At 47.0% G+C, this 27,258-nt stretch overlaps 1 protein-coding gene across 12 annotated transcripts in view; it reads right to left on the bottom strand.

Moving 5' to 3' along the window:
- The window catches only part of PACS2 (phosphofurin acidic cluster sorting protein 2), an 83,452-nt gene that overhangs the window by 15,939 nt on the left and 40,255 nt on the right, over positions 1-27,258 (bottom strand). For 3 of the 12 annotated variants that reach the window (XM_055815199.1, XM_055815209.1, XM_055815208.1), the window contains 15 exons: positions 26,905-26,978; positions 26,077-26,157; positions 23,708-23,767; positions 22,326-22,483; positions 20,159-20,249; positions 19,360-19,437; positions 18,499-18,620; positions 17,589-17,724; positions 16,755-16,859; positions 15,172-15,278; positions 14,288-14,442; positions 10,767-10,877; positions 8,594-8,702; positions 6,616-6,648; positions 1,324-1,366 (listed from right to left, as the gene is read on the bottom strand). In XM_055815199.1, the coding sequence (XP_055671174.1) occupies positions 1,324-1,366; positions 6,616-6,648; positions 8,594-8,702; positions 10,767-10,877; positions 14,288-14,442; positions 15,172-15,278; positions 16,755-16,859; positions 17,589-17,724; positions 18,499-18,620; positions 19,360-19,437; positions 20,159-20,249; positions 22,326-22,483; positions 23,708-23,767; positions 26,077-26,157; positions 26,905-26,978 (1,463 nt within the window). The remainder of the gene's footprint in view (positions 1-1,323; positions 1,367-6,615; positions 6,649-8,593; positions 8,703-10,766; positions 10,878-14,287; positions 14,443-15,171; positions 15,279-16,754; positions 16,860-17,588; positions 17,725-18,498; positions 18,621-19,359; positions 19,438-20,158; positions 20,250-22,325; positions 22,484-23,707; positions 23,768-26,076; positions 26,158-26,904; positions 26,979-27,258) is intronic. The other 9 variants (XM_055815201.1, XM_055815200.1, XM_055815202.1 and 6 more) reach the window with 9 other exon arrangements.

The raw sequence follows: 27,258 nt of genomic DNA, 5'->3' as shown, positions 1-27,258 counted from the left end.
CAGTTCTTCACCAGCAAATCGCAGTTCATGGAAGGGACAAGATCACAGCAAAGCTCATCAGTGAGGGGGAAAAAAAAAAAAAAAAAAAAAAAATCAGGAAGATGGGTCTCTCCATCTTTGCAGAAGACATCTTTCCTTCAACAAACTTCCTTCAAGCAGACTGCTGTCTCAGGAACACTGCAGAGAGACACTCTCGTTCCGAAAAGACCAGAGTGAAAGCAGGGTCAGCCTGAGGGCAAGAGAGACTAAGCTCTTTAAATGCCTTGCGATTTCAGCTTAGCCCTGACGCACTGACAGAGATACAAATGGGAACACACACAAGTCAGCTTAACACGGAGAAGGCAGAACAAGACAGCCAACACGCAAGAAAGAGAAGCTACAAGAGAGAATCAAAAACTGTGAAGAGGACATCCAGTAGCTGAAGAGCAGTCAGGGGATATCCTTTTGGCCACAGGTCAATGACTTTGTATTTAGACCTCAATGAATTGAAGAGCATGATCAAATATGGGGAAGGAAGCTAGAAAAGGGAAAGTACACAGTGCGCAAAATACAGAGAAGCACAAACACACCCCTGTCTAGATGCTCTGCACTTGACCACCTCAGCTGGGAACAGCTGGGAACATTTAAAGATAAGGAAAGGAGGAAAATCTAGGGACTACTATCCCAAGTATATTCACATGATAAAACGCATTAAATAGCTACTGCCTCACACTCAAACTTAACAGTGGTATAAATGATCTCCCTGGTGGGATGTACTCTCCACTTCCCAGCAGTAGATGGGATATCAAGACAACTGGTATCGTCCATGACACCATGCAAAGGACTGACACTGGAATAGCAAATCTGACCAAATCAATCACCCAGGGCAATGCTGGGCACAGCAACCCTGAAATCAGATTTCTAGGAACACATCACCTTCCTCCACATGTGGCCTAGCAGCAATTCTCCACCAACTAGGTGCTTTGGTCTGCAGCAAAGACAGGCTGTGGATCGTCAGAGCACTTCACCATCATGCTCTTCTCTGTCCAGAATGAACAGGGCAAAAGCAAGGCTACGGTGGAGCCTGCTTCAGTGCTGGCAGCACACAGCAGAGAGCTGCCCCAAGCCAGATGTTTTGAAAGTAAAATACAGCCTGTAGTTTGTTGAGGGATCTTAGAGGTTTGCTTGTGTACCAGGCAGTGGCATCCAACCATCAGATGCTCATGCTGCACTCTTCCTTAGAGTACCCAGTGCTCCTGCTCTACCCCAGAACCACGTAAGTTTGGGTGAACACTTGTGGCCATATTCTAGCTGGCTGGAGACAGTGTAGCTAAGAACACTCACCCCGACAAAGGGAATGAACTTCTGCGAAGATTCTTCATCAGGGCTAAAGGCAAAGAGAAAAGAGTTGTTAACAGCTTGCTTCCACACGGGGCACAATACTCACTTCATATGTCGCATTCAAGCATGCAGCAGGGACGGACAGTATGCAAGCGCCAGTCCAATGGCTCCTCTCAAGGCCCCTTGCCAGCACGCTAGGAATCTGCACGGGTGGGGAAGAGCACGCAGCTTGCTGCACATCTCTCGGGGGAAAGGTCTCTTCCTCCCTCCCTCGCGCTTGACAGAGAAACATGCTTTAATGGCATGGCAGTCATTACAGACACACAACCTCCTACTGCAAGGAAATGGATCTGTGCCACAACAACACGGAGAACTGTGCGTTACTTACTAGTACCTGAAGCGCTCTGCACGCATGGCCTTCACGCGTCCCACCTTTGGAGTCATGTGCCATACCTTGCAAATCCCAGCATCGCTAAAGCAGTTAGCCTGCCACGGGGTTACAAGCCGTGACACGAGGTTATTTGTACAGCACTACCAAGTACGTACACACACACGCACGCACACAGATACATGTTCCTTGCCACTGGGAGCTTGCAGTCCTTAGACAGGGACGCTAGAGAGGTTGGGCACCAGAGCACACCAGGTAGATCAAGACTGGTGGAACAGCAAACAGCTAAACCAAACCGAAAAAACACACACCATGTCCTAGAAATAGCTGGAGACAATGCTACACACATTTTGAAAGCAGGAAGGCAGCAGCCCCTCCCTGCTCTGGCCCTGCCCAGGATTCATAAGCCAGAAGGTAGAGAAGGGCCAGCAGTGAAGGCTACAGTAGAACTTAGCAGGAATTAGGGAGAAACTCAACAAAGACAAGAGAGCGAAGACCTGAGCAAGGAGAAAGGCAGGCTAGGGGGGCCTGCAAAGCCCCTGCTCCCTTCAAGGGCAACAGAAATTAAGGTGGATCCACAGGGTGAGGAGATGACTGCAGGAGCACATCCACGTGTTCGGAAGAATTACAGCTCAGCAGTGGAAGTGACTTCATGGGCAAGACACAACACATTTCTCAGTGGCCAAGCACAGGCAACAGGTAGGAAGCAGACAAACATCGCGATATCTCACGTTTCCCTTCTTGTGCATCCCTCAGTGCTTGAAGCACTACAATGTTCAGAGAAAAACCACCAAGCATCGCCTTCATCCAGAACACTGCTGGGTGCAGCACAAATACTTCAGGCAGCAGGTATTTCTGTGCTGTTTCCAGCACAGGTCAGAAACGCAAATGCATAAAGGTTGTTATCCCCTGTGTGACTAGCACAGGCTGGACAGTTTCCTCTGAGCCCTATGAAAAGAATGGCATAGAACCGCAGAAAACACACCTCAGCCAGAGCTCCCTCTTGGTCCAAAGCAGAGTGTGTTTTTGCAAATCACTTCTCACTTTGGCTTGGCTCTGCTTACTCATCCCTAAGGCAAACCCAGGGGCTTTGCTCCCTTCCTACCTCACAACCCCAGGCACTGCACCTTCGTTCTTCCCCCGAAGCACATGACAAAATAACAGAATCCCTGATGCTGTGTTGGAAGCCAGAAAAGGTCACATCCCTCCAAACATGGCTGCAGGCCCCCCAGCAAATAAACCTCCTACAAACATGACATTTCCAGCTCCAGTTTTGCGAAGGGAGACAAGAAATCCACAGAGCTGTTGGAAGAAGCACAGAACAGAGGCTCAGCTTTCTTCTCATTTCTTCAGCTCCACGAGCTGAGCAAGCAGGCAAAAGCGAGTCCCACCGACCAAGTGAGGGAAGCACGACAGTCGCCTAGTCATCTTTCAGCTACTGGACGGCTTGGCTCTGAGCTGTCAGAAAACAAACCATGCCCAGCTCCAGCAGAAAACTCATTCTTTTTCCTCCTAGGAGCTCAGACTCCCACTGAGGGGAGCACAGGGGCAATTCTGACACAAATCATTTGCTTCAGTCACCATTTATCACAGCTGACAATGATGCACAGACTGTTCCTGAAGCAATCCAGCTGGATTTCAGCTCAGTCAGTCTAGTCCTGTCACACATCCTCTTGGGAACTCAGATCTTGCACATGTGCCTCTTAAAATGCAGCTTATCAAAACAGCTGCTCTTCATGTGGATGAAAGGAAAGATGAGATAACTGTGCTTGTTCTCCTCTTTCATGATCTTCCCCAATTCTTGTCCTTCAGGATCCCAAAATATTAATCCAGAATCCTTTCACCTTCCTAACGGTCTCCCTCCCATTCCTCCTACTGCAACCCTGCAACTAAAATATCCCCTGTCCCTGGAACGGCAGCTCCCCTGTACTGCCTAGGCTGCACAGATTCCCAGGCTGCAGAGGTTTTTCCCCCCCGCCATGCCCAGGGCACTGGTTTTATCCATAGGGCTTCCGGAAGGCCCTGGTATCTCAGTTACAGTTTAAAGCCAGACCTGACCCTGGTTTGTGATTTTTAACACTGTTATTGATACTTCACCTCTGTAATTCTGGGGAGGAAAAAAAATAATAAAATCCGGTGGAAACCGAAAACCAGACCTATGCAGAGAGGCTAGAAAGAAAATATTTAACTGGCATAGGGAGTTGTCTAATTACTATTTTTTGCTTGGGCAAAATCCATCCATCTGCAATCAGTTCTTCAAAGGCAAACTGTCCAGAAATGGACTTGCAGGCTCCCTCCCTACCCCAAGAAATCAATTCAGATTGAACAAAAGACAAAGAGCCAGATTTCTATGGTTTAGGACTCTTACAAAGGAGAAGCAGGCATCTCACCAGGACAAATAATAACCTCTCTCACCTCTGGGCCAAAGTACAAACTACGCCGCAAAGCGCTCTGACATTACAGTAAGAGGGACTGAATAATCACCGAGAGCAGTTATGCCAGTTACTAGCCTTTCAGTAAGACTTCCTTTAAAATTTAAGCAACCCAAACCAGTTGCAAATGAAGCCAAACACCTGTGATTTCCTAGCAGCAGGGTCTCGGGTACTACCTTTAATCCAGGCAAGTCCTGCAGAGGGGCAGCAGGAGAGAGGGGACTTTATCACTGAAGAACTAGCAGGCCTCTAAGCCATTTCAGGCCAGGGCTACCAACAGCTCTCCAAGGTTTGTCTTGGGTATGAAGCATCTGTCCTTCCCACTGGGCAAGTGCAGCATCCTGCTGGCTAACGCTGTCCCTGTTCCACCAAGTCTCCATCGGTCAAATCAAACAAAGGGACAAAGCAACTCCAAGTCCCCACAACACATCAGATGAGACGCCTCTTTGCTTCTCCAGGAAACTCCCATCCAGCACCCTTCATGTTCCTACAGCAGGCTGGGCATGTTCAACAGGACGTCCAACACTTCTTGAGCCTTGACTCTCCTCTGGTGCACTGCTCTGCCAGGCAAGGGGCACAAATAAACTCCTGTTATTGTTTCCGCCAGCTGTCCAGGGAGGTTCATGTAGCAACCAGCCAAATGACATGGGCACGGCTGAGCCACAGGAGGGACCGGGTTCATCCTCACTAGCCATCTTCATGTTCAGCAACCGCTGCAGGGTGTGTTTTAGAAGCAGAACTGAGAGAAGTGACCTGGACTCTGCCTAGCTGCTGTCCTGCAGAGCCTCAGAGACATGCAGCAGGCAGAAAACAGTGCTACCCCCAGCTCCTATTGCTCAGGAACCCTCCAACCCAAGGCGCCTGTGCTCCAGGGAGCAAGAGTTGGGGAAGTGCTCTATAACACGAGTGAAGAGCTTTTAGCAAATGTGAAACTAGGTAGGAAATGACCCAGCCCTCACCCTGACAAGTGAGCAATGCGTTCATTTCCAAAAGCCAAGCTGCTCCCTAGGTTCGTGCAAGGGCTATCCAGAAGCCGTATGACATGAGCTGTGCTGGACGCTGAATTACAGTGGGTGACACCAGCCCAGGTTCACAGAACTGATGAGCAATCCAGCTACGCTGGGAACAGGCATCTGTCAAGTCTCAGATCTCAAATACCGCAGGATTTCATTCAAGAAAGCAATGCAGAGAGGTATCAGCATCAATGAAACACCCCTCCTAGTGAGAGGCCCACCTCTGCCACCACGGTCTTAGCTCCCCAGGTGTTGACTGGACTGCAGTGTTTCTTGACAATTCAGCAACCAGTAACTCTCCCAGTGCTCACAAAGTCAGTCACCCAGTGTAACGCAGAGGAGCTGAAATGGCAATTCATTTCCTTCCTGAACCCCTTCCTCAATGCCAGCCCCCTTGATGTCGGGTAAGGTCAGCAGATGTTCCAAAAGAATGGGATTAAGCTTTCGCACCATTGCAGTCCATCACAGGCAATACATGCGCCAACCTTTTGCCATGACAAACAGAACAAGGCTACAGGAAGGAGAGCGGAGGTAAGTCAAGATAGGGATAGCTGGCAATAAAGTTATAAAGCAGCTCACCACATACAGCTACGTCCTAAAGACTGGCTTGGCTTTCCTTGGACCGCTACGGCTTGTTTAACAGAGCAAATGCTAGGTTACTGGGAGCTTTGAATTGCAATGAAATTGTAGGCAGCACTGCTGTTTCTACATGGATCACTGCCTTGAAAGCTGGCCTTGGCGAAGACGTTCACCTCTGCTCTCAAGGGAGAGGGAGCTGCAGCACCTTCATGAACTGAGGGCAAAATAAACAACGTCCAATAATCAAATGATTTGTAGCGGGGGAACCTGCAGAGCAAGGGGGTCTTGGAGGCAGCTCAGAGAGCCTAACTCCACTGCTAGCATACATCTGCCTTCTCTTTCTTAAGCTCCGTGAAGTCCCATGCATTTGGGATAGCCTGCCACTAAGAGACCAGTCCTCAGTTTTCATATTACTGAGAGAAGATTTGCTGGTCTGCACTCAGGCACTGCACAGCTGAACCCCAACCTGAGCCACTGAGTGCCACTTACAGCACTCCAGCTCCAACAGATGGGAACTGAAAAGCCTTTGGTCAGTCCTGATTCTTTTAGAGCTATGCTATATCCTCTGATGACTAGGAAGAAGGGAAAAAAACACCCCTTCCTCCTCCGTGTTTTACTGCTCAAAGCTTCTCTCTCAATAACCCCTTAACTCCCATTCAATCTACATCCTGGGAAGCTGTATGTGTGGTCCAAAGGCAGAGCAGTCATTTTCAACAATGTGTTCTATCAGCAGATGCCACAATTTCAAAGCAGCAAGCAGAAATTAACTTAAAGCACAAACTGTGCATCCCAGACCTGCAAGAACTGTTAAACAAGGCACAAAAGACCAGTTCATGGGTAAAGAGATGGGAGACGGGAGAGGGAACCTAAAAGGAACCGATACCTTATGGTAAAATCAAAATGAAAGCTCTTTTTCCTTTTCAGAAAGCAACCAAAAAGATAAAGATAAATATGTTATTATACTTACAACAAAGTGATGCATTCATTTAGATACCGCTAATGGAGACACATTTCTGTGTTGTTTTTCACAATACCCTCCTCTAAGTTGCTGCCAATGACAGAGAATTGCATTTCTAAAGAAAGCCACGGAGATAACTGGCCATCAGTCCATGGGAGAGCTTGTCCTCTCACTCACTCTCCAGTTTGCTGGCGGGGTACTTAGCTGAAAGTAGAAGCTATTTTAAAGCGGACACAACAGAGATACTAAAAGACTGCAGGCTACTCCATGAGTATGACAGTCTCGGCAATCTCTCTTCCAACTAACCTTCGGCAGGGTTTGAGACTGGTTTAAACCTATTAACAGCTTCAGGCATGGCACCACCAAGTCCAAAGAGTCTAAAATCCAAATGGATCAGACCAGCTTGGTACAGCAGTCATGCACACTGCTGGGAGGGCTAAGTGCATGTGTTACTGAAATACATTTCAGCTGTTTTTCAACAGAGTATCAAATTGATCTTTCTGGGCACATTAGAAAATGATTTAATGTGTGTTAATGACAAAAAAGAACCTGTAACGGAATGGAGAAGGCAGTGGAGACCAATGCAGAACCCAGCAACTGAAAGGGTGTAGAGAAAGAACAAGGCAGCCATCAGAAGGGGTTCACACTGCACTAGGGGTGCCTGAACTCCCTACTGGTATCTAAGGTGAGTCTTCACACAAACACGTTATAAGATCCAAAGTAAGAGCTTCGAGTACTCTGTGGTTCTCCAGACTTCACCTTTATCAGGTTAACATTACAGAAGTTCACAAATACATGAAGAGTATCCACTCTTTTTAAGGGACTAGCCAATCTGGAAATACTTTTCCTAGGAGAGCATGAAGAACAGGCTAAATTTTACTGAATCATTTCTGCAGAATAACGTAGAGCAGACACAGGAATGGAAAAGCAACATACAATGAGCATTTCCAAAAAGAGAGGAAAAAAAAGTGACTCTACCTACATCTTTAATCCCTCCCAGTTCTTATGCCAAGGAGGCACCGATCAGAGAAAATGTCCAAAAAAGTCCAAAAATGAAAGATCAGATATAACATGCGAAGGCTAGTAATTAACAACTAACATCATCCATGCCTCATAGGAGATTGCTAGCCCCTAACTGAGAAAAATCATGAGCTTAGTGTTCGTCCTGCTCTCAGAAATTACTCAGATGTGAGCTGGAGTCTATTAGTTTCCTCTGTGCCTCAGCAACAATGCATCTTCTACCCCTCAGTGACAGTTGTTGCTCTTCGCGGACCACAGCCACATGAGGCTCTACATACTTCTGAACCTTGTTTTCAGACGCCAATCCTCCCTCCTACAGGCCGCTTATCCCTTAGGACAAGTTGCAATAAAACCTGGTGAATGTCAGCCCACCCCAATAGGAGTCCAGGTAGCCTGCAACTGCCAATCAACAAGAATTTTGTCTCTCCTGAGGGAAGCTCTGCTATTTACACTCCAAAAATAATGGGTTTCAGATCCCTCCACACTGATGTAAAAAGGCCAGGTCTCATGAAAGATATTTTTGGGAGGAATACCACAATCTGGTCTTACACACCTAAGGGGTCTCTGTGGCAAGGGAGAGGTCTCTGGTAAGAGATCTCTGGAATCTAAGCAGCTATCGTCTGTCCATCCCCCATCCTGCCTAGTCCCCACTTCCCCAGACCTCTCATACCTTCAAAGAAATAGTGCACTTAAAAGTAACCGCACTGCTGTAGATTCAGTGTTACCTACATGGGACACATCACTGGGCACAGGCTACCGTAAGGCTCCCAAGGTGGTTGCAGCTTGGAGTGATTTTAAGGCTGCTGGCACACAAGATGAGAAAAGCACTTTCCTTTCAACCTGATGTTTGCTCTGGAAAGTCAATATTACATTAGTGACATACCTTTTCTGCTTGTACGTCAGCATCGCTTCAGCAATGGGCAACTGGTGTGCACAGTTTGCCCCTGCTATATACTGTGTTATCCGGGAGACAACATCAGGCGTTTCTGGAACTGCAGTAGAACAAAGAGAGAAAACAATGTAAGTGACTTCTCAAACCATCACCAGCACTGTCCTCCATTTGCTCAGCCAAGCAGCTGATGGTACCCAGCCAGCTCCATCTGAACTGCACCTTCCAAAGGAAGCTCTGAGCACGGTTCAGCTGCCTGACCAAAAGCAAACATCCTGCAAGAGCACCAAGGTAAAAACATTAGGAAGGCACGCTAGATACACAGACATCTGTACGCAGCGTTAACGAATATAAAATAACCATAATAGAGTCAGTAAATTGCTTTTCTTTGAAAATGTGTACCTGTCCAGAGTCAGCTTCAGACGTTTTTGTACCTTGACTGTACATATCTGCTGATGAAAGTGCCTAGCCACCTCTCCCAGGGTCTTGGCGAGCTGCTCTGCTCTCACTGGCATTTGGGTTATCTGATGTGCTAAAAAACTCATGGCTGTGCTGAGTTAACGGAAAAGACAGAGCCACGCAAGGGTTGGGAGAACGCAACGATCACGTGTGTAGTGCCAAGTATGCTTCAGATCTGTGAGACTGTGTTTGATTCAAGTTGACAGGAAGACATTTCCTAAATGCCTTCCATTTTTCTTTGGTTTCAAGCAAAGAGCCTCAACTGTGACATCAAGGGACCACAAGTGACCTTCACCAGGCTCTTCCATACCTTAACAGCATTTTAACCGAGACTCTTTGAATCAGAACAGTGAACTGTGAAGAGCTATGATGCTTTGCCAGATCTTCTTATGCCATCATGGGTTTTCTGTGCAGTTCTCACTGCAGATGAAAATGGAGAATTCTACAAGATCTGGACTGCACAAAAATGAGGCTGCATTTATTTGCCTGCATGCTATAAGAAAACAAGGGCTGCAGCGTACAGCCAACTAAAGAACAGATACGGCTCTTGAGCTGGATTTCGATAGTTAATGAAGTATTCCCAACCCAGCCACAAAAAAATCAGGTCTGTATTGACATTTGTCTGCATTTTCAAGAGCAGGAAAGAATTAAAAGAAACCAGTTTCAGACACCTGTTCTTCCACGGGCTTAGAATCAAGGAAAAACGTAGGCTGGGTGGCACACTAGGAGATCTCCAGTGCAGCCTCCTGCTCCCAGTAGGGCTAACTTCACCTTCAGAACAGGCTGCCCAGGGTCTTGTCCAGCCAAGTCCTCACCTGCTGGAAAAGGCTCTGAAAAATCACCTGTGAAGAGGTGTCTCTCTCCTCCTCTCATGGCTAGAGGGCTTCCACGAGCATCCTGGCAGACCTCAGGCACTCTGCAATTCCAACAGGAGAACCACACTGCAACCTCCCCATGCACACAGTGCTCTGAAACCACCAAAACTTCTCCCTTCTAGTGAAATTTCTGTACGAGATACGCTGCCATGAAAGAATCCCTTCTTGGTCAAGTCTCAAGCTTCCACGTAGCCCTAAACGTCAAATGCAAATCCTCCTTTCTCCTGTTTCTTTCCGTTCTTGAAGGAACGGATGGAAAAGTGGTAAGCATTAATATTTTAAGCAAATTAGTACTTTAACACACGGTAAGGCTTTATCCTGACCTAGAACAGGCTCAGATCAGAGTAGGAACTTGTTGATCTGACCTAGGGCAGCTCCCATTTGTTACAACACTGGTGAAGAACAAAACTCTTTTTAAATAAGAAAGATCCTGCCAGCAGACTTGAGAAACGTCAAGGTCATTCTCACGCGTAACTGACAGAAGTTCATTTCCAGTTTTCCACATCTTTGAGGCTGGACAGATTCTGAAGGGCCAAAGAAAGCAATATACTGAACTTGGTAGCGAGACCTCCACATCAAAGAACAGAGCTGAGAGCTAGGTAAAAACAGCGTGACTCTGAGGCAGCTAGCACCTCTGGGAGCCAACAACTGTTTGCAAACCACCATGTGGAGGACATACAAAGGTCAGCATCTGAAAAGGGAATGCGGTGGAGCAAGGAGAAAAGAGGAAAAAAAAACATTTGTCTGCTTCCTCTTGTATTTACTTGACCTTTGCTAAAATTACTCATTCAAGCCTTTCATCCCACACAGGCCAGACAGACACATGGTCTTACCAGTGGTCTGTGCTTCAAGTTTGTTGAACAGATCTCTCCAGGCTAGATCTTGGAAGAAGTTGTTGTATCTATAATCTACAGACCCCAGATACTTGGCCACTGGATGAGAGCCTAAGAAAGAAAGGAAAACATGAGAGTAGTTCTTCCCAGCACTGAACACAAGTGTGTTTTTTATCGGTGAGAAATTAAATTCCAAAATCAAAACTACACTAGACATCCCACAAATAAATTTCTTCAATTAAACCCAAGTAATTTAGTCCATCTTACCTCTACAAGAGCATGCAAAAAGACTTCCCAGCAGAGAGACTACTTCAACACCACTGCTATCTTTCAGTGACACCTCCCCCTTTCCCCAGCCAACTTAAATTTTAAAAAGCCAAAGAAAACAGGACTGGGAAACTGCTGAGGAAAGAAATTATTTGGAAGACATAGAGGCCCTATGGCTCCCCACTTCAGCCTCTCAGTTTTGCAAACTGCGTCCCCAGCAGCCTTTCCTGCCCACAGGCTGCAGCGCGCACACCACGGCCAGGTCACCTCTGCCAAGAGGAGTCGGGCCCCCTCCTCCAAACACCAGTCACACACCACAGCTGCTTCGCAATAGTAAGAAGAGGCAATTGTCCCCAGCCAGGGAAAACAACCCAGGCAGGCTTGTTTAACCGGTGGAGAAGGGCTACAACAAGTTCAATAAATAGGCTGTAACTAAAGACAGAAGGCAGAGTCCAAGGATTACCGTCCCCACTGAATGTTGGCATATGCGTCAGGTCCCTGCTTGCTCTAGCTATGCCTTATGGCTGCTCTGTGAGCATGGACAGACCTCTTTGCAGAAAGTTTGTGTCTCCTGCCTCCAGCTTGCAGCCCTGGATGGAGACTTGACTTCATACTTAGACTGAACAGAAGAGGGAAGGCATTTAAGTGACAAACTCTGCCCTGGGAGGTGGCAAAAATTTGCCACCTTCATTTTAGGCCACATGTGTCCCCAACCAGACAATCTGCTCTTGCAACTACCTCTCCAGTTTTTCTACACAGGAGAAAAGGTGTGGCAGGATTGCACTTTCCAGCCACCATATTTCAGCCATACTCTGCAGGAGTCCTGTAACATTTACCGTCAGCCATGAAGTAGTCCCAGAGTTCCTCCTAATCATCTTCTTTTCATCCTTCCTGCATACCAAATTCTCACATCAAGCCACACTTCCAGAGATTGCATCAGCTGGTAACTGGTAATGTGACAATTCCTTCCAAAAAGACCTCAGTTGCTCAACTATACTCACTATCCTCCAGTAAAGCTCATGGTGGAAAACCTCCCAGTGTCTTTTCTCAGTCCTCCAAACCAGTGCTGGTTTCCAGATTTCCAGGAAAGGTTCAAGCAGAAGGTCTCTCTGAGCTCCCCTCATCGCCATTAGAGACTGGAGCCTAAGTTCCTCCTGGACCCTCCTGATCATGGCTACTTTCAAACCCATCATTTCTTTTGCAGTGGAGTTTTCAACAGTGCATGCGGAACAGCTCTGCACCGTGCACTGGAGAAGCTTTCCCACATTCTGGGCAAACATATCACACACGGTATACGTAGTTGGAAACAAGTGCTAAATACGAGCACTCCCAAGAAGCTCTATCCATGGGAGCTAAATAAAATGCTAAAAAACCCCAAACAGCCAAAATAACCCCCAACCTTATTTTCTATGTTATTTACCCCTTTTCGGTTGTTTAATACACTGGTTTGGCCATCAGAGGAGTCTTTCAGCCATAGAATTAGAGGCACGAAGCAGGACCGAACCTCCCAGTACAGGTGCTTACAGACACTAAGCATTCCTCATCGTTAACAGACCACTGTAGGCTGACTCTTCTGTCACTGCAGCGTGCATTTGTGGACTAACAAGGTAAAGCACTTTTGAAAAAACTCCACCATTCCCATTTCAAAGGTGCTGCTAACAGCAGAAAGTCTTTTTCCTTTAAGACGTTTACGGCATGGTCACTATTTTGTCTTGGGTGCTTTTTCAATTGTCAGAAAAGAGAGATTGCTCCTTGGTCACTTTAATGAACTGCCAGAAAGCTGGCCAGAAATAAGCACTTGATCTGATCAGGAAATACTGCAGCCTTCTATGGGAAAGGCCCTGTTAGAGAAGTTTCTATATTTAAAGTACATTTGAAAAGCATTCACAGTTCTGAACCAGGTCCATTATCAAAGTGCTTTGTTCTTTCTTTTTATTTTTAATTACAAAAGAAAGTTTTAAGATTAAAAAAACAACCCAAAACCACACTAGCTCAATCTTGTGTTGCACTTTCAAAGAGAGAATATTTTCAGACAATTAAAGACTGCAGGACAGAAAACTCTTCTGAGGCTGAGAGACAATCAGCATGTGAGGACCAAAGTCCTCAGTCACACAGGCTCTCATTCAAAGCGCATTTAACCCTGCAGAAATATTTCTTTTTGTTTTTACCCCCTAAAGGGCACTCTCTCCTCTTCCTGCCAACCACTTTGGAAACAAAATGCCTCCCCCTTACAGAAGGATCCAGCTCTCTTCCTCTGCCTTTTTCATTTGACTTCTGCAAATCGCACCGCTGAATTGACAGCCTAACCCCCTACTGTTCATGGTGCCAGGCAGCAGCTTCTGACCCCTACAGCAACTGCCATCAGCTGGTCCCAAAACCTAGAAGACCAGAAAAATACAGAGAAAAAGTGTTTTTCAAATTTTTGGTTGCCTACACCACTTAAGTGCCCTGTTCACACAATCCAAGCCTCCAAACTAGACCAGCTTCTGGCATCACACCCTTGGAACACCAACGTTGCCCAGATGCCCCTGCCCACAAGCATCAGTGACCAGCTGGCTTCCCAAGGCCTCACTGCTACGACATTCCTCACATTTCTGACTACGAGATCCCTAACATTATTATCAGTTGTCTCTACTCAACACAAGTGATCCAAGCTGGATAACTTTCCAGCCAGGCAGGCTTGTTGAGCTGCTGGAAGGGCAGAAAAAGTGCTGGAAAACTGAGGGAAAAACCCAAGAACAGCACAGAGGAAAGGTCAAAAGATACACGTAATTTGAATAATTTGGACTCTCAGCAGTTTCAGAGCCTTTAAAAATTTTTTTTCAACCCTCCCTCCTCCATAAACATTTTTTGTATCAGCCTCAGGGAGGCCAGAACAGTCACTGCTTTGGGAAACACAGTGCCCAATGAATTCAAGATTTCAGCCAGAGAAAAGGCTTCTAGAACATTATTCTATGTATTCAATGTACCGTGATAAAAGGATACATAAGAGCCGCCCCATGTGGGGAGGAAGTACTCAACCTCTTCCTTCAAATGAAAGGTTTACAAGCAGACTCTGGCATCAGGAACGTAAAGATGAAATTCACTCACGCAAGAGCAGTAACACAAGCATTACACAACACTCTAACAGCATGACATTTGCCTCATTTAACAGCCATATACCTAGCCGAAGCTTTCAGGAAGGCTGCTCCTGAGGGAACACATCACGTTTAATCCATTCATCTTTCTATGAAGAAAAATAGTTCCTTATTTACCTAGAGGGATGATCAAAAATCTCATGTAGCCGAGCCAGTCTGGGGTTTTGTGAGACAGCTGCTCTACAAAGAGCCTCAATACAGCGCTGAGGTAATTCTGGGCTCCAGCCACTGCGATTTTAATTGGGTTTGGAGGCTGTGAATTGCAGTTACAGCTAAACAGAAAAAGAGGAAACATTCGTAACTGTGCTTCCAACCAGGTATTTCAGAATAAGTTAAGAAAACCCACTTGGATAACAACAACCACAGCAGAAGAGAGCTTGTTCAACACACGAGGCAACATCACAATAATTAGCAGCAGCTTGAAACATTATTAATAGAATGCAACATTGTTCAGTACTTTCTAAATTGGTCTCCTTGGTCCTTGTTTCACACATTTTGATAATCTAAAGGGCTGGAATCAACTCTCTGGATTAGGATGTACCTATTGCAACTAACTGCTGTGTCAGAGAACATACTTGGGTACACACGGCCCTCAGCAGGTATCTAGGGAATGCCCTGAGGAATTAATCAGGGGGGGGTGGGGGGGGGTGGGGGGGTGGGTGTACGCACCAAAAACTTGCCTATTAGCTTCGTATGTTTTACTGGTTATTAGATCTGACTTATGAGGTAGCCTCCAAAGCACAATCTTTTAAAATCACTCTTGTCGATGAAAGGAGACTTGTACCACAACACACGGCAGAACAGCAACAACTCTGCAGGGCTGGCGAGTGCTGAAGAGCCACACAACTCTGACTTCAGGAGAGTACATTGGGGAGAAGTATTGGAAGCGAGAAGTATTTCTCAGCTATTGGATGGAAAACTCCCTGGGCACTGGGGCACAGGAGTTTAGAGGCTTTTAGAGCTGAGACTCAACAAACAACACAAGCAAGGCGAGAACTTACTATCTCTGTATCCTGGAGACAATAGTGCTGAAAGCTGCCTGAATATCAGCTGAGGAGCATGTGCAGACCACTGGCAAGGTATGCTTTTGCAAGACATCTGATAGGTACTGAGGAGAGAATAGAACATTTTATAGTCCTTTTTTTGGTACAGTTTGTCATAAGAAGAAAATCTTCCTCCCCCAGCCTCCTAGGTATTCTCACACCCAAGCATAGGCACTCTCCCCATATGCAATTTGTAAGTGATACTGCTAATTCTCAAATACCTCATCCTTGTGCATCAGCCAAAGGAAAGCTCTCCCCTAGAAAAATGGAAATGTTGCACCTTTGCAACACACACCAACACTATATCCAAAACATGCTGACAACTCTAGAACAGTAGGGGGTTTATGGCCGCAGAAAGCAGGGCAGCAGCAGGCCACTCACCTAGCAGACAACACCGGGTGTAAGAACAAATGCTGTCTACTTGCCAGCTTCTGGAACTGCAATTGCATTTCTCTCTGATTTCAGGACTTAAAACGCAGTGTTCTACCAACCCTCAAGCTCTGAAAAAGGGAAGGGTGCTACCAACACACATGTTCCTCATAAGAGACTGTTTCCCCTCCATGCAGCTAACAAGAAATGAGTGAACAGAACACCCCAGGTACAGGTGGACACTTTCAAGTTCTGCACCGCTAATCTATACATCCCAGCCAACGCTTCATGTCCTCTGATACTGCAGGCACAAGCTGCTAAAACTACTGGAAGATGACCTACAATGCTTTCTGTCCATCTCTAGAAGGCATTTTTTTCATCTTCAAGTAAAGAGAAACCAGAACCAGCTGGTATTTTTGCGCTCTCAGATATCAAGACCCTAGTTCTTCCAGAAGCAGAAAGCCAAACCAGACAATGTAGCTCCATGAGCCTGGCACAAGTTCTACAGGCAACAGTCACCCAGTACAAATTTATTGGTCCTCTTCCACACGTACTTTGCTGCTTTCTCAGACCAAGGTTCCAAAGTGAACAACATTTTTTCCAAGCCATAACAAACCACCCCATGTTGCCAGCATAAGAAAGCACTGCTCAGGGTTCTTCTTAACACAGCCCTCACTCAGAACAGATGGGCTGACATACCTGCAGTCAGGAATCACAAGTGTGTCTGCAAGACAACAGAACTGACCTGAAATATGTTCTCCTGTGTTCACCACCTGTGCCTAGAAATCTCAGCCTAAACCACAGGTCAGTCCTCCCTACTTCCTTTGTCCCAGTCTACCACAGTTGAGAAGTAGGCTCTTCAATGCAAGGGTCTAGCTATTCCCAGCGTGCTGCTAAACAGAAGGAATGGCATTTTGTAGAAGAGAAAAAAACCTCTCTGGAAAGACACAGGCGGCAAAGCTTTACAAGATCCACAGCATCTCCTCTGGTCAAACGAAATCCAATCTGTAGGCACCGAACACTCAGTATGCTGCCAGCCCCCACGCACCACCACTGCTCTTCCAACCAAGCAGCAGAACCTACTTGGTTAGTGGTAGAGCTCAAGGCCTGTCCATTCCTGAGGAGGAACAGTGAAGGAGAACTGTGCTTCAGGTAACGTCTCCTGCCTTTACCTGGCCTTGCCAGTCAGAAGTATTGACAAGAATAATGTTTTCTGGCAGCTGGTCATCGGAAACCAGGATGTGATTTAGTTGGTCATACACTGTTTTCCTGGGGATCTGGAAATAAAGACACAGAGGAGAGAACAGTAGCAGATGTCAGCTCAAATCGTCACGCCACCAGCTCCAGGTCTCACAATTCATGAGAGCCGGCTGTGCATGGCTGGCCAGTGCTTGGTCACCCCATCAGCAAAGGCACACCAGCAAGCCACGCCGGCTGCTGGGACTGACACTTGTCAGCTTCTTTGATACTGCAGTATTCTGCCGGCTCCTCTATTAAGCTAGCTTGGTTTTGTTGGCCATTACTCCTTCTGCCATGCACTTTCACTTACATCACTTCATACCAACTAAGAGTTGCCCAAGGAATTTTGGGTTCATAGAAGCCAGGCACAATCTCCTTCAAGGAAGGAATTAAGTGAGCCCAGCAGCTAACAAAAGCACGGTACATACACTCTGCGCAAGTCAGTGCCCTTTTGCAATCCCTACTAATTTGCCTTATTTCACACAAGTAATTCCTCAACACATTTCTATTCATTTCTCTCATCAAACCAATCCATTCCAGTGTTTTCAGTTCATGGTGGGCTGTCAAAGCAAAAGCTGCCAAAACCCAGCAGATTGGATGGAAGGTACAGTATCAGCCAAGACAAAGTCCCTCCCTCCTGAAGCCCCAGGGCCCAGCTCCTTTCCAGCAGGGACAGCACTTGGACCAGAAGGAAAGAGACTGCAGGAGACAGTTGGAGAAAAGGAAAAAACTATGAGTGGCAGCAGAGACAGCAAGCTTTTTCACACCTGTAAGTGGTGTCGGGTGTCTGGAGAGCGTTCATTGTCCAGACTGTTCGCTCTCTCGTTCTGTGGTCTCACTGGCTGCCTCTCCTTCAGAGATGTGCTCCTTCCCCGACGTCCCGTCTGCTTCCCTTCAGACCTGCTAGAGAAATGTGCTTGCATTCCAGAGCTGCCTCACACCCGAGTGAGATACATCCCTCAAATCCCAGATCACCAAGTCTGGCAAACTCAACAATGTGAGTGGATGCACTGAGGAATCACGCACGTAGATCTGAGCTAGCTTGAGACCTGCTAATTCTGCTTCTGATAGCGCAAAGCACATGACTCGGCTACACAGCATGTTCCCAGCACTCCCAGGCAGACTTCCACAGCCCATGCTAAGACCCACACCACCACCCTGCTGTGGCTACACCAGCATAATAGGATCCAGCCATACGCACTGCAGTCACACACCCAAAAGCAGCACAGGAATACCTGTTCAAAAAGAACACCTACTTTCTTGCAAATGACCAGAGAAACTCTGTGGTGGGGTTGCTGAAGCCCACGTTCACTACTCTATCTGGGAAGGTTTAACAGGACATGTTAGTCTTGACAACCACCTTTAAGGCTAAAATCTGCATCAGATGTTGACATAGCAACAGTATCTTTGAGCAAGCAGCTCCAGAGTTTTATAAAAACCTCCTTGGACACGGAATGGGTACAGCACAAGAGACAAGAGCAGCCTCAGAGCAATGCTGCCCTTCAGGGTTCTGAGCATTCATCTATCAAATGCTCAAGACCCATCTCTTAAGTGCCTGAAAGCAACAATGGTGTCCTTGCAGTCAATGGCTTAAGGCCACCCAGAACAAATGCTAACAAGCTGTCCAGACTTCCCAAGAAGCCCTGCAGCAGGCGCAATGCTGTGTCACCGCCGTACCTGGTGGACGGGATAATGAGGGACTCTGTCTTAGTGATCTTCCCGCTGGGTGGGAGCTTCTCAACAAACACATCTGGTGTGGGAAGTTCAGCTTCCTGGACCTCAGCTTGCTGGTTAGATTCCTGTAAAAACACAAAGAACTGAGTGATCAGGAACAAACCCTTGCCTCTGTCTCACTACCACAAGAGCTGGCAGGAGGCACCCCAGCTTAGCTCTGGCTGGGGCACATTCAACCTGCCTCTTCAACACGCTACCCGCTGCCAGAAGGCAGAAGCCAATACTGGCTATCTGGGGCTCCCTCCCAAGGGAGCTGGAGGTAGGAAAGGTGCTCAGATACACTGTTTGGAACCGGTACTCTCCCAGCTCGAAGCCAGGGACATGCCACCTCCATGCAATGCAGATTAATTCAGCTTACCCAAATGAACTAGTGGAGAGAGAAAGTCATGGGAGAAATGTTACAAACAGCACGGCCCCAGTAGAGCAAGCAACCCAGGACCAGCTTGATTTCTGCCAATTCGACTTGAAGTAATACTTCCGTCTGATAAGATGGAGAATACCTTCCAGGACTGTACACATGCTCAGCAGCATACTTCGGGCCAGCCTTCCCCAAACCAAGAGAAAGGCTGTTTAACCAGAAGGCCATGTAAAGCATTTTGGTTTCGAAAGGCTGAAAGACAACAACCTTCAACAACTAAGGTCAGGAGGAGAGCTCCGCATCACCTTCACTGCATCTAATGTTATCTACATAAGTTGTGTTGCACGTGCAACTATATGGATGGACAGACACACGCCACAGAATGCAGTTCAAAGTTGACACCCAAACTGTCAGGAGAAATATTAACAAGTGTGCTTTCAACTTACATAAGAGACAGTGTCAGAAATACTGTCGCCTGCATGTTTGGTTCCAAGACTCTTTGTCTTTTCAGGCACTTCTACCTGCTTGAGAGGAAAAAAGTCATTAGCAGCTGTGGCACCAGCACAGTTTTCAGCCACACTCTGGATGAAGCTGTTGGAAAGACACACTTTTCCATTCAAACATTGCACAGCTCTGCAGGATGGCCAGGAGCGCTTCCTGCCCACACCAGGACCCAAGGCATTAGTGTGGGATGAAACAAAGCAGTAGGTGATGCACAACACACGGTAGAGACAAGGAAGCGCCCCGGAATCGGACTGGTATCCTATGCACCTAATATGCCCATCCATGAGGGGATGGAAAAAGGGGTGAGCTGCTCCTCAGTGTTCACTCCCAGCCACCATGGAAAGTATCCCAACAACAGTAAGCTTCTTCCCAAACAGTGTCAAGGAGCCCTAAAATTCCCAGGCAACATCTCCCACCCTGGCAGTCATTTCAAGTATACGGGAAACTGGAGCTAGTCGTACCATTAGCAAGTATTCAATATATAACTGAAAGATGTTCCCTTAATATGCTTTTCCCTTTTGCTTTAGAAAAACCCAAAACACCACCAGTGCCCCCCCCATCCCCAAAAAACCTCCACACAACACCACAACAAACATGTTTTCATAGCAGAAAATTTCTATCTCTGCATTCAATTCTTTGGAGGAGATCAGAAAGGGTGCTTTCATTTAGATATACAAATAGAGACGGTGCAGGTCTGCTATATTGCCTGCAGATAGATGACCTTCTAGAAACATGACTTACAGGGCTTGATGGCTCTCTCTGGCTCCTGATGCTGTGGATGCTACCAATTTCCGTCTGAGAGCTGGAGTGTGACAGTCCTTCAAAATAAGGTCTGAATAAGGAAAGCAAAACCGGTTTCTTACTATCAAAAACACTAACAGAGGAAGTCCACCACATTCACACCAAAGCAACATGACTGTTCCCAGGGCGCCTTACTGCTCCCCAATGGTGCCAGTAAAATTTATAGGCCACTTTTGAAAGGAGTGGGGAGGTGTCCAAGACAGCAAGAAAAGCCAAAAATTCCAGGGACCTCTGTGTAGCCCTGACACTGACTGACTGACCGACCTCTAATCTAATGGATCCAACATGTCACTTGTCACGCAGCAGACCATATTTATAAAGTTCTTACTAGGAATGCTTGCATGCTCTCACACTACACACCAAACAGAGACTCTTGTTTCCATAAAATCCAGGGTTGGCACGTGGCTGCAGCATTTTCCCACAGCAGAACAGAATGCACATTCAACCCACACAAGCAGTTGTGTACTCACCACCCCAAGCACCAGGTGTAAAGTTTCACACTGCAATTCTTGTTTCAGCTTTGCAAATGCTGACTGAACTACATGCCATTCCAGACAGGGTCTAGCTCTTGACTGAAATACAGCAAGCAGAGTTACTGCCCTCCACGGATACTCTGCCTCTGTGGGTAAAGTGACTCTTGGTGTTAATATGCATTTTATTTCCAGCTTGCATCTGGATTTGGCTGCCAGCCCTAGGATCCAATTACACATCTGCTCAACAAGATAAGGTAGCGCATAATATCAGATTGCGCTTCCACATAAAAAGGCAGCTCATCACATTACGCTACAAGGCTCAATTACAATTTAAGGAACTGATTTATTTTTTGTTGTTGTTGCAGGAAAAACCTGCAAGATACAAACACGAGAACTGGACGCAGCAAACCACAAAGTGTCTCCCCAGGACCAGACACTTACTCCAGCAATAGGTTCTTACTCCAGCAATGACATATCCCAGAACAGTTAGCTTGCCGGCTCCAGGGAACAGGGCATGAGCTCTCTGTGCATACAGTACCACATTTTGGCTTGCTTCATTCAAAGCAGCTGCTCACCACAACACATCTACTTTCAAATCCCTTCAAGGTAAGGGCTACCAACTAGCAATATACTGGGTCAAGCTCCAAATGCCTTTATAAGCCACCAGCCCCATCACTTACCACTGCTGTTGCAGTTCATCCTTGACATCTGCTGGCTCACTGATAGGGAACAAGTCACTCCAGACTCAGAATCTATTCTTGGTCCAACTAGGTTATTCCACATTAATTAGGGTATTATGACACCTGGTAATTAGCTGGCATTTAGCAGATCCTGTACTGACCAACTGCAGTAGCAGGCTTTGCTTGTTTCAGAGCCATCACAACACTGAAGGCCTGAGCATGCAATTACATGCCAGCAGCTCAAACAGTCTCATGTTTTCAGTCTTTATTTGGCAGGGACACGACACAGCTCTCTTTACTCAGGGTTCTGCATCTGTTTTGAGACCCTGAGACAGTGATCCTCGGCTCAGCTCCGCAGTGCTGCGATTGCCTATACGTCAGTGCCCACAAAAGCTGGTTGAGAACAGGCTTGCGTGTATCTACATGTGCTGCATCCAGCCCCCTTGTTTCCCCTGAGGAACTCCTTTGTTTCCCACGGTTCTGCTTCCTTAATCCCTGCAAAGACTCTCTTTCCACACATTCTCTTATCAGCTTTTCCAGAAAGAACAGCCTGCCTTGTCCATCCCTGTCTCTGCTTCTGCAGCTTCCAACCCCATCTCCTTCTGCCTTAGATTTCTCAGCTGTTCCTACCACCTCTTCAAAACACCTGTGTACACAGTTTAACTATTGCCTGCCTGGCAGCAACTCCTGCCCCTGTGCTCAGGTGGCAGGGCAGGCAGAACATCTGCAAAGGGAACAAGGGAAAAAAGACACCAAAGGGAAGTCAGACACCACCTACACACCCCCTCCCCAGCTCACAAGCAGTCATCCACGTAGTAACAACACACACTTGGGCTCTGACACCGGGTCAAAGAGGTGGGGGGAAGGATGGAGGGGTGTGAATAGAAACGTCTAACTTGTGCTAACACTGCGCATGGTCTCTCTCCAGCCCAGCATCAGCCACTCCACACTTACTTTAACTTTGGCTTTGGAGTGCTCAAGACGCTGTCATCATCCTCCATTTCTGGCCCGCTGTCACTAGGGTTCTCTATATCCAGTGTGTCATACAGAAGGTCCAAATCCTCCTCAACCTCTGGAACATGCTCTGCCGGGTCCTGCTCTGAATCCAGAACCTACACAGAGGACAAAAGCGGGTATCGCTGACTCTGCTAGGAGCCAGAGTGATCCCATGCCACCCCGGCTCCCCAGAGGACTGCAGTACACCAGCTTGTGAGGGAGATTGTGTTCCTGGTGCAAGGATACTATATCCAACAGAAACACTGGAGTATGTATATAAGAAGTGCTTGTTTTGGGTCAAGCTTCTCAGTGCCTGGTTAAGTAGGAGTTACCTAACTGGACTAAGAAGCATACCCAAAAAAGCCATAGATTATGTCTATTATTCAACCCCATTCTATAAACAAAGCTTTTAAAAGGCCCAAAGTTTTTAAAAGGACAAAGTTGCCACGCTCCCCCGATTTGGTACCCAAGCCGGCAGAAATGACAACAGTGTCCACAGGAGGCGCCTGAAGCCCGGACAAGGATCAGCTGCCACCCATATGGAAAGCTGAAGAGAAGAGATTCTCACACAAAACTTCGTGGGCTGCTTCACATATACACCAGAGTAAGCAGGCAGCTGGGCACAGTTCTGAGCTTGCTTTTCGAGTGGCAGCCGCAGAGAAGCAGCAGCTCAGCTGGCTGAGACCTCAGCTATGGGTGCTGACTCTGCTGAGCTAACTTGGGAAGAACAGCAAAGCTAACAGGGCTGTTTGGAAGCGTAAGGAAGCATGAGGAGCTACTCCTTCCCACAAGCCACAAAATCAGTACACAGCCGTACAGCCAATTGAGATCTTAACTGTTTCTATACTAGACAGGTGACGTTACACAGATTTCATGGGTTCTGGATCTCTTTCATTCTCAGCTCTGACCAGACAACTGACTCTCCTGTGGATCTGTGTTTCCCTATCCAAGTTTTTCATGTCTCGCCTGGCTGTTCTAGCAAGATGATCAAACAGGCTGGGATTTAACTTCACAAGCAACATACACTGTAGACTACTTGCCTTTGAAAGGGTCAAAGATAATTTCAAAGCAGTCTGCAAAACTAATTGGGTACACACGTGATTGCCAAAATCTGCTTTTGATAAAACTCGATGTAGAAAATGTTTGATGACATTTTAAAGTTGGCCCTCAAGCCTCCATGCAAGGCCAGGGTGCAAGGAAAGGTCACATCTACCGCAGACTTGAAAACAAAACGAAGGGAACTAGGGACAAACAGAGGAGTGTTCCTGAAGACTAAGGCAAGATGCACCAAGCAGAGGGCAACACACAGGACAGGAAGGCTTACAGAACTAATTACGTACCTCGTCAGACACTTTAAACCTCTTCAGTAATGCCACAACCTTCTGTTTGAAGTTTTGTTGCTGCAAGTCAAAGACACTTTCACGTAAGTAAAGCATTAAGTGAACTGTTTTCTCCCGGTCTACAAGAACCCCAGACACATCTGACACTGGTGCTCTAGCTGCCGCTTCAAGTCAAACAACTCCTGGCATCACAAACCAAGCCACTGCTATTCTTATGTTGAAATCAGCTTTTCCACACCTGTGATACTTCCTTTTCTGCATAACAATAAGCTACGTCCCATTCCACCAAGAAATACAAACCTTCTGGCCCTGACTGATGGCACACTGCTCTTGTTTGGACACACAGTGGATAGCAAATTATTTTATCTGCCAGATCATCTCCTGTACCCTGTTTGATATTTCTGGCAAAATATCTGGGAGTCAATTTTTCTGATTCTTAACATGGGTGAGCCAACACAGGCATCTACCCACTGACCCAAAGCTCAAATATGTTTTCTACCAACCAAGCACTGTGTTTTCCAGCAGCCTGCAGTTCATCCTCGCAGGCTTATTTATTTGACTAGCAGCACCGCAGAAAAGTTGTGGGGCCTGTCCTTAGTACTTGCTTATCAGAAAAATGCTTTCTGAGTCTGTTACCCCCAGATCCTGGACACAGCAGGCACCAAGTGCAAAGCAACACAAACCAAACTGCTGCACTCCCCTTGTGTTTACTTGCCCCCATGAGCGAGCGAGCTCCCTCTCTTGCAGGACCAAACAGCTGAGATTTGCCACCAGCTGCCCAGCTCTTCTCTGTCTCTCTGACCAAACTAAGTATGCACACCCTGAAGAAAAGGAAGATGAGAAGGGCCCTGGTGTGAGCACTGGTACACAGCATTTGAGGTGGCACCTCTGTGTCAGGAGGAAAGGGAGGAGAAAACAGCTGGCACCAGGCCACTCTTTAGCAAAGTTGCTCATTCGCTGGCTCTCCTGTACCTCCTCTGAGCTCTTCTTACAAATCCAACTGCCTGCTCCCACTCTGACCTCAGACACTTCATGCCGTCCCACACCTCCAAACCTAGCCCTTTACCTCTGAACTCAAATCCTGCAAGCTGCAGCCACCTTCTAGACAGCTGAAGTTTAGGTGAAATAAATCCACCAGGCCTCAAACAAGACTGCCCTATTTCTGTCCCCAACACACGTGTGAGGCTGAGATGCTCCGAGAGTCGTCCTCTGTCTCAGGAGGCCAAGCACAACCGTCCATCACACAGACCAGCACGGCAGTCTGTGGAGGGAGGACACACAGCACACAGTAGCTAAGGTGCCATGGCCAGAGGTGTCTGCTGGCCTGAATGGTTTGACAGTTGGCAGACAGGGAGGCCTAGTTTGGAGCTGGACTGATGTTAACTTAATTGGCAGCACCAAACCCAGTTTTGGGCCAGCCCTGCACACTGGAAATTCACTGTCACTTCAGAGGTCGGGGCTAGACAGACATTATTATTATGAGGAAGTTGCCTGCTTAATAACCAAGTGGCGTGTTTTGTCCTAGCTGGTCACTGACTCTTGAAAACAACACGAAGGACACCAAGGATATGAACTAGCATGCTCCTGGTCTCACAGACAGGATCTTTTTAATACCAGATTCAGGTCAAAACAGGGGTTATTTCACACCTTATCAAAACATGGATTTCAGAAATAGCCTCACAAGAAGGCACAACAATCTCCAAACTTACTCCTAAGTCCAAAAAGAAACCTAGCCCCATCCTGTTGATTCTGAATTACTGTCATCACAGACATGCACACCTGTGTGAGCAGAATTTTGGCATGGTCAAGCACAAGTCACTGCTCCACAGAGAAGCGCAGCTTTGCAAGCATATGCATGCTTGCTGTAGAGGGTGAATAGCTGCATGCAACTTGCCAAAGCTTTCAACATGCAGCTACTTCTTCTGCCTCAGCACCACAAATACCACCTCAGGTTTATCTGACAGGCTCTAGCCCCTGACTCAACTACTTCATTTTGAAACCTCCCACTGGCCTCTCCCATGCAGAGCACAAGCAGAAGAGATTCCCTTCACTGAAAGCTACTTTCAGGACTTACATGAGCATGGATCCTGCACTGGCTTCTTTGGGGGGGGTGGAATTTCATACACTTACGTGATTTTTTGGAGCTCCTTAACCTTGCAGCCAAAGGACACTCAGGACAGCACATACATACACCTTGGACTGCCCTACTCCCTGAACTGGCTGCTTTTTTCTAGCTCTTCACACACTGTGACCATGCCCCCATGCTCTCTGCTGGGCCAGCATGGCTGGTACTGCTGCTCCCATAAGCCACATGCACTGTGTATCTTGGCCAGACCCCATCAGTGTTAGTAAAACTAATTTCCACCGACCCTGGTTATGGACGTCGTTCTTACTATCGATCTCCGCTGCTTCTTGGGCTTCCCCAGCTCGTACTCATCATCATCCAAATCCTGAACAGAAAGAGGATTCCTGTGTTACCTTTTGTGATTCAGGGACACATGAGCATTTAAGTGCTAAAAATTTTCCCTCTGTGAAGATGAACCTGCTGCTCTGTCTTCCAGGCATTCAGCATTTGCCTTAACTGCAGTTACGATGGCAGAGGGAAAAGGAAGCGAACCATGTCTGCAGAGGGTCAGGAATAACAGCCTGGAGAAGCAAAACAGCCCTAGTTTTGCATTCAAGGCAGCAGGATAATCACAGCCCCACATTTCAGTGGGTTCCTCTCTCAGTACACTTCCAGAGATGGAAGGCAGGTGATGCCAGAGTCTGAAGGCAAATAAGACCCAAACTCAAAAGCATCTCACATCTACCCAGGGGGTTCTCTGTAAGGACCTGTTTTGTAGAAGGTATTAAAGACTAAAGACTGTCAGACCCCACTGGCCAATTAACTACAGCTGGGGATCTAGTTGGGCTCTTTGAATCCAATCAGCATTACAGAAGCCTTGACCATTACACAAGGATGCTAATGTTTTCGTGTTTAAAGGGAGCTCAAGTCCAAACACATGAACAGATAAATCACAGCATGATGGAAGAAATGGGTTACTCTGCAGGCCTTCCTGCCACAGCTAAACACTTGGTGACAGTCTCGCACTGTCATAGTTTAGCTAAAGAAATAGGCTTTTAGTTTCAAGCACGAGCTGAGAGTGTACACACTCTGCTGAAGCTCTCACAGTGAGAAGCCATGCCCTAAACAGTACCTGGCCCTGTACGGCATCATCACTGGCCTCCTGCTCAGAAGAGAAGCTCTCGTACTCTTCCTCGGAATAGTTGTCTGAAAGGGAAGGAAAGAGGGGAGAGATCCCGTGAAACTCCTTTAAGGTGAGGGGACAGTCACATCTCAGGAGCAGAGAAGGCCAACTAACGGTCGCAAATCAAGAAAGGAGGCACACAGGGAGACGCCTGCTAGTTTATTTTCTACCTGTGCTAGACCAGTGAGATGGGAACCACCTGGAGGTAAGGAACAAGGAGAAACACATCTAATAGGAAGGAAGGACCAGCACACAGATAAGGGTCCTTGAAACACCACCCCCTTTTACCCTGGAAAGAACCAC

This window comes from Falco peregrinus, chromosome 10 (genome assembly GCF_023634155.1).
Source record: "Falco peregrinus isolate bFalPer1 chromosome 10, bFalPer1.pri, whole genome shotgun sequence".
Lineage (NCBI taxonomy): Eukaryota > Metazoa > Chordata > Aves > Falconiformes > Falconidae > Falco > Falco peregrinus.
The sequence above is the reverse complement of the archived record's forward strand: the minus strand, read 5'-3'. Positions and strand labels throughout refer to the sequence as shown.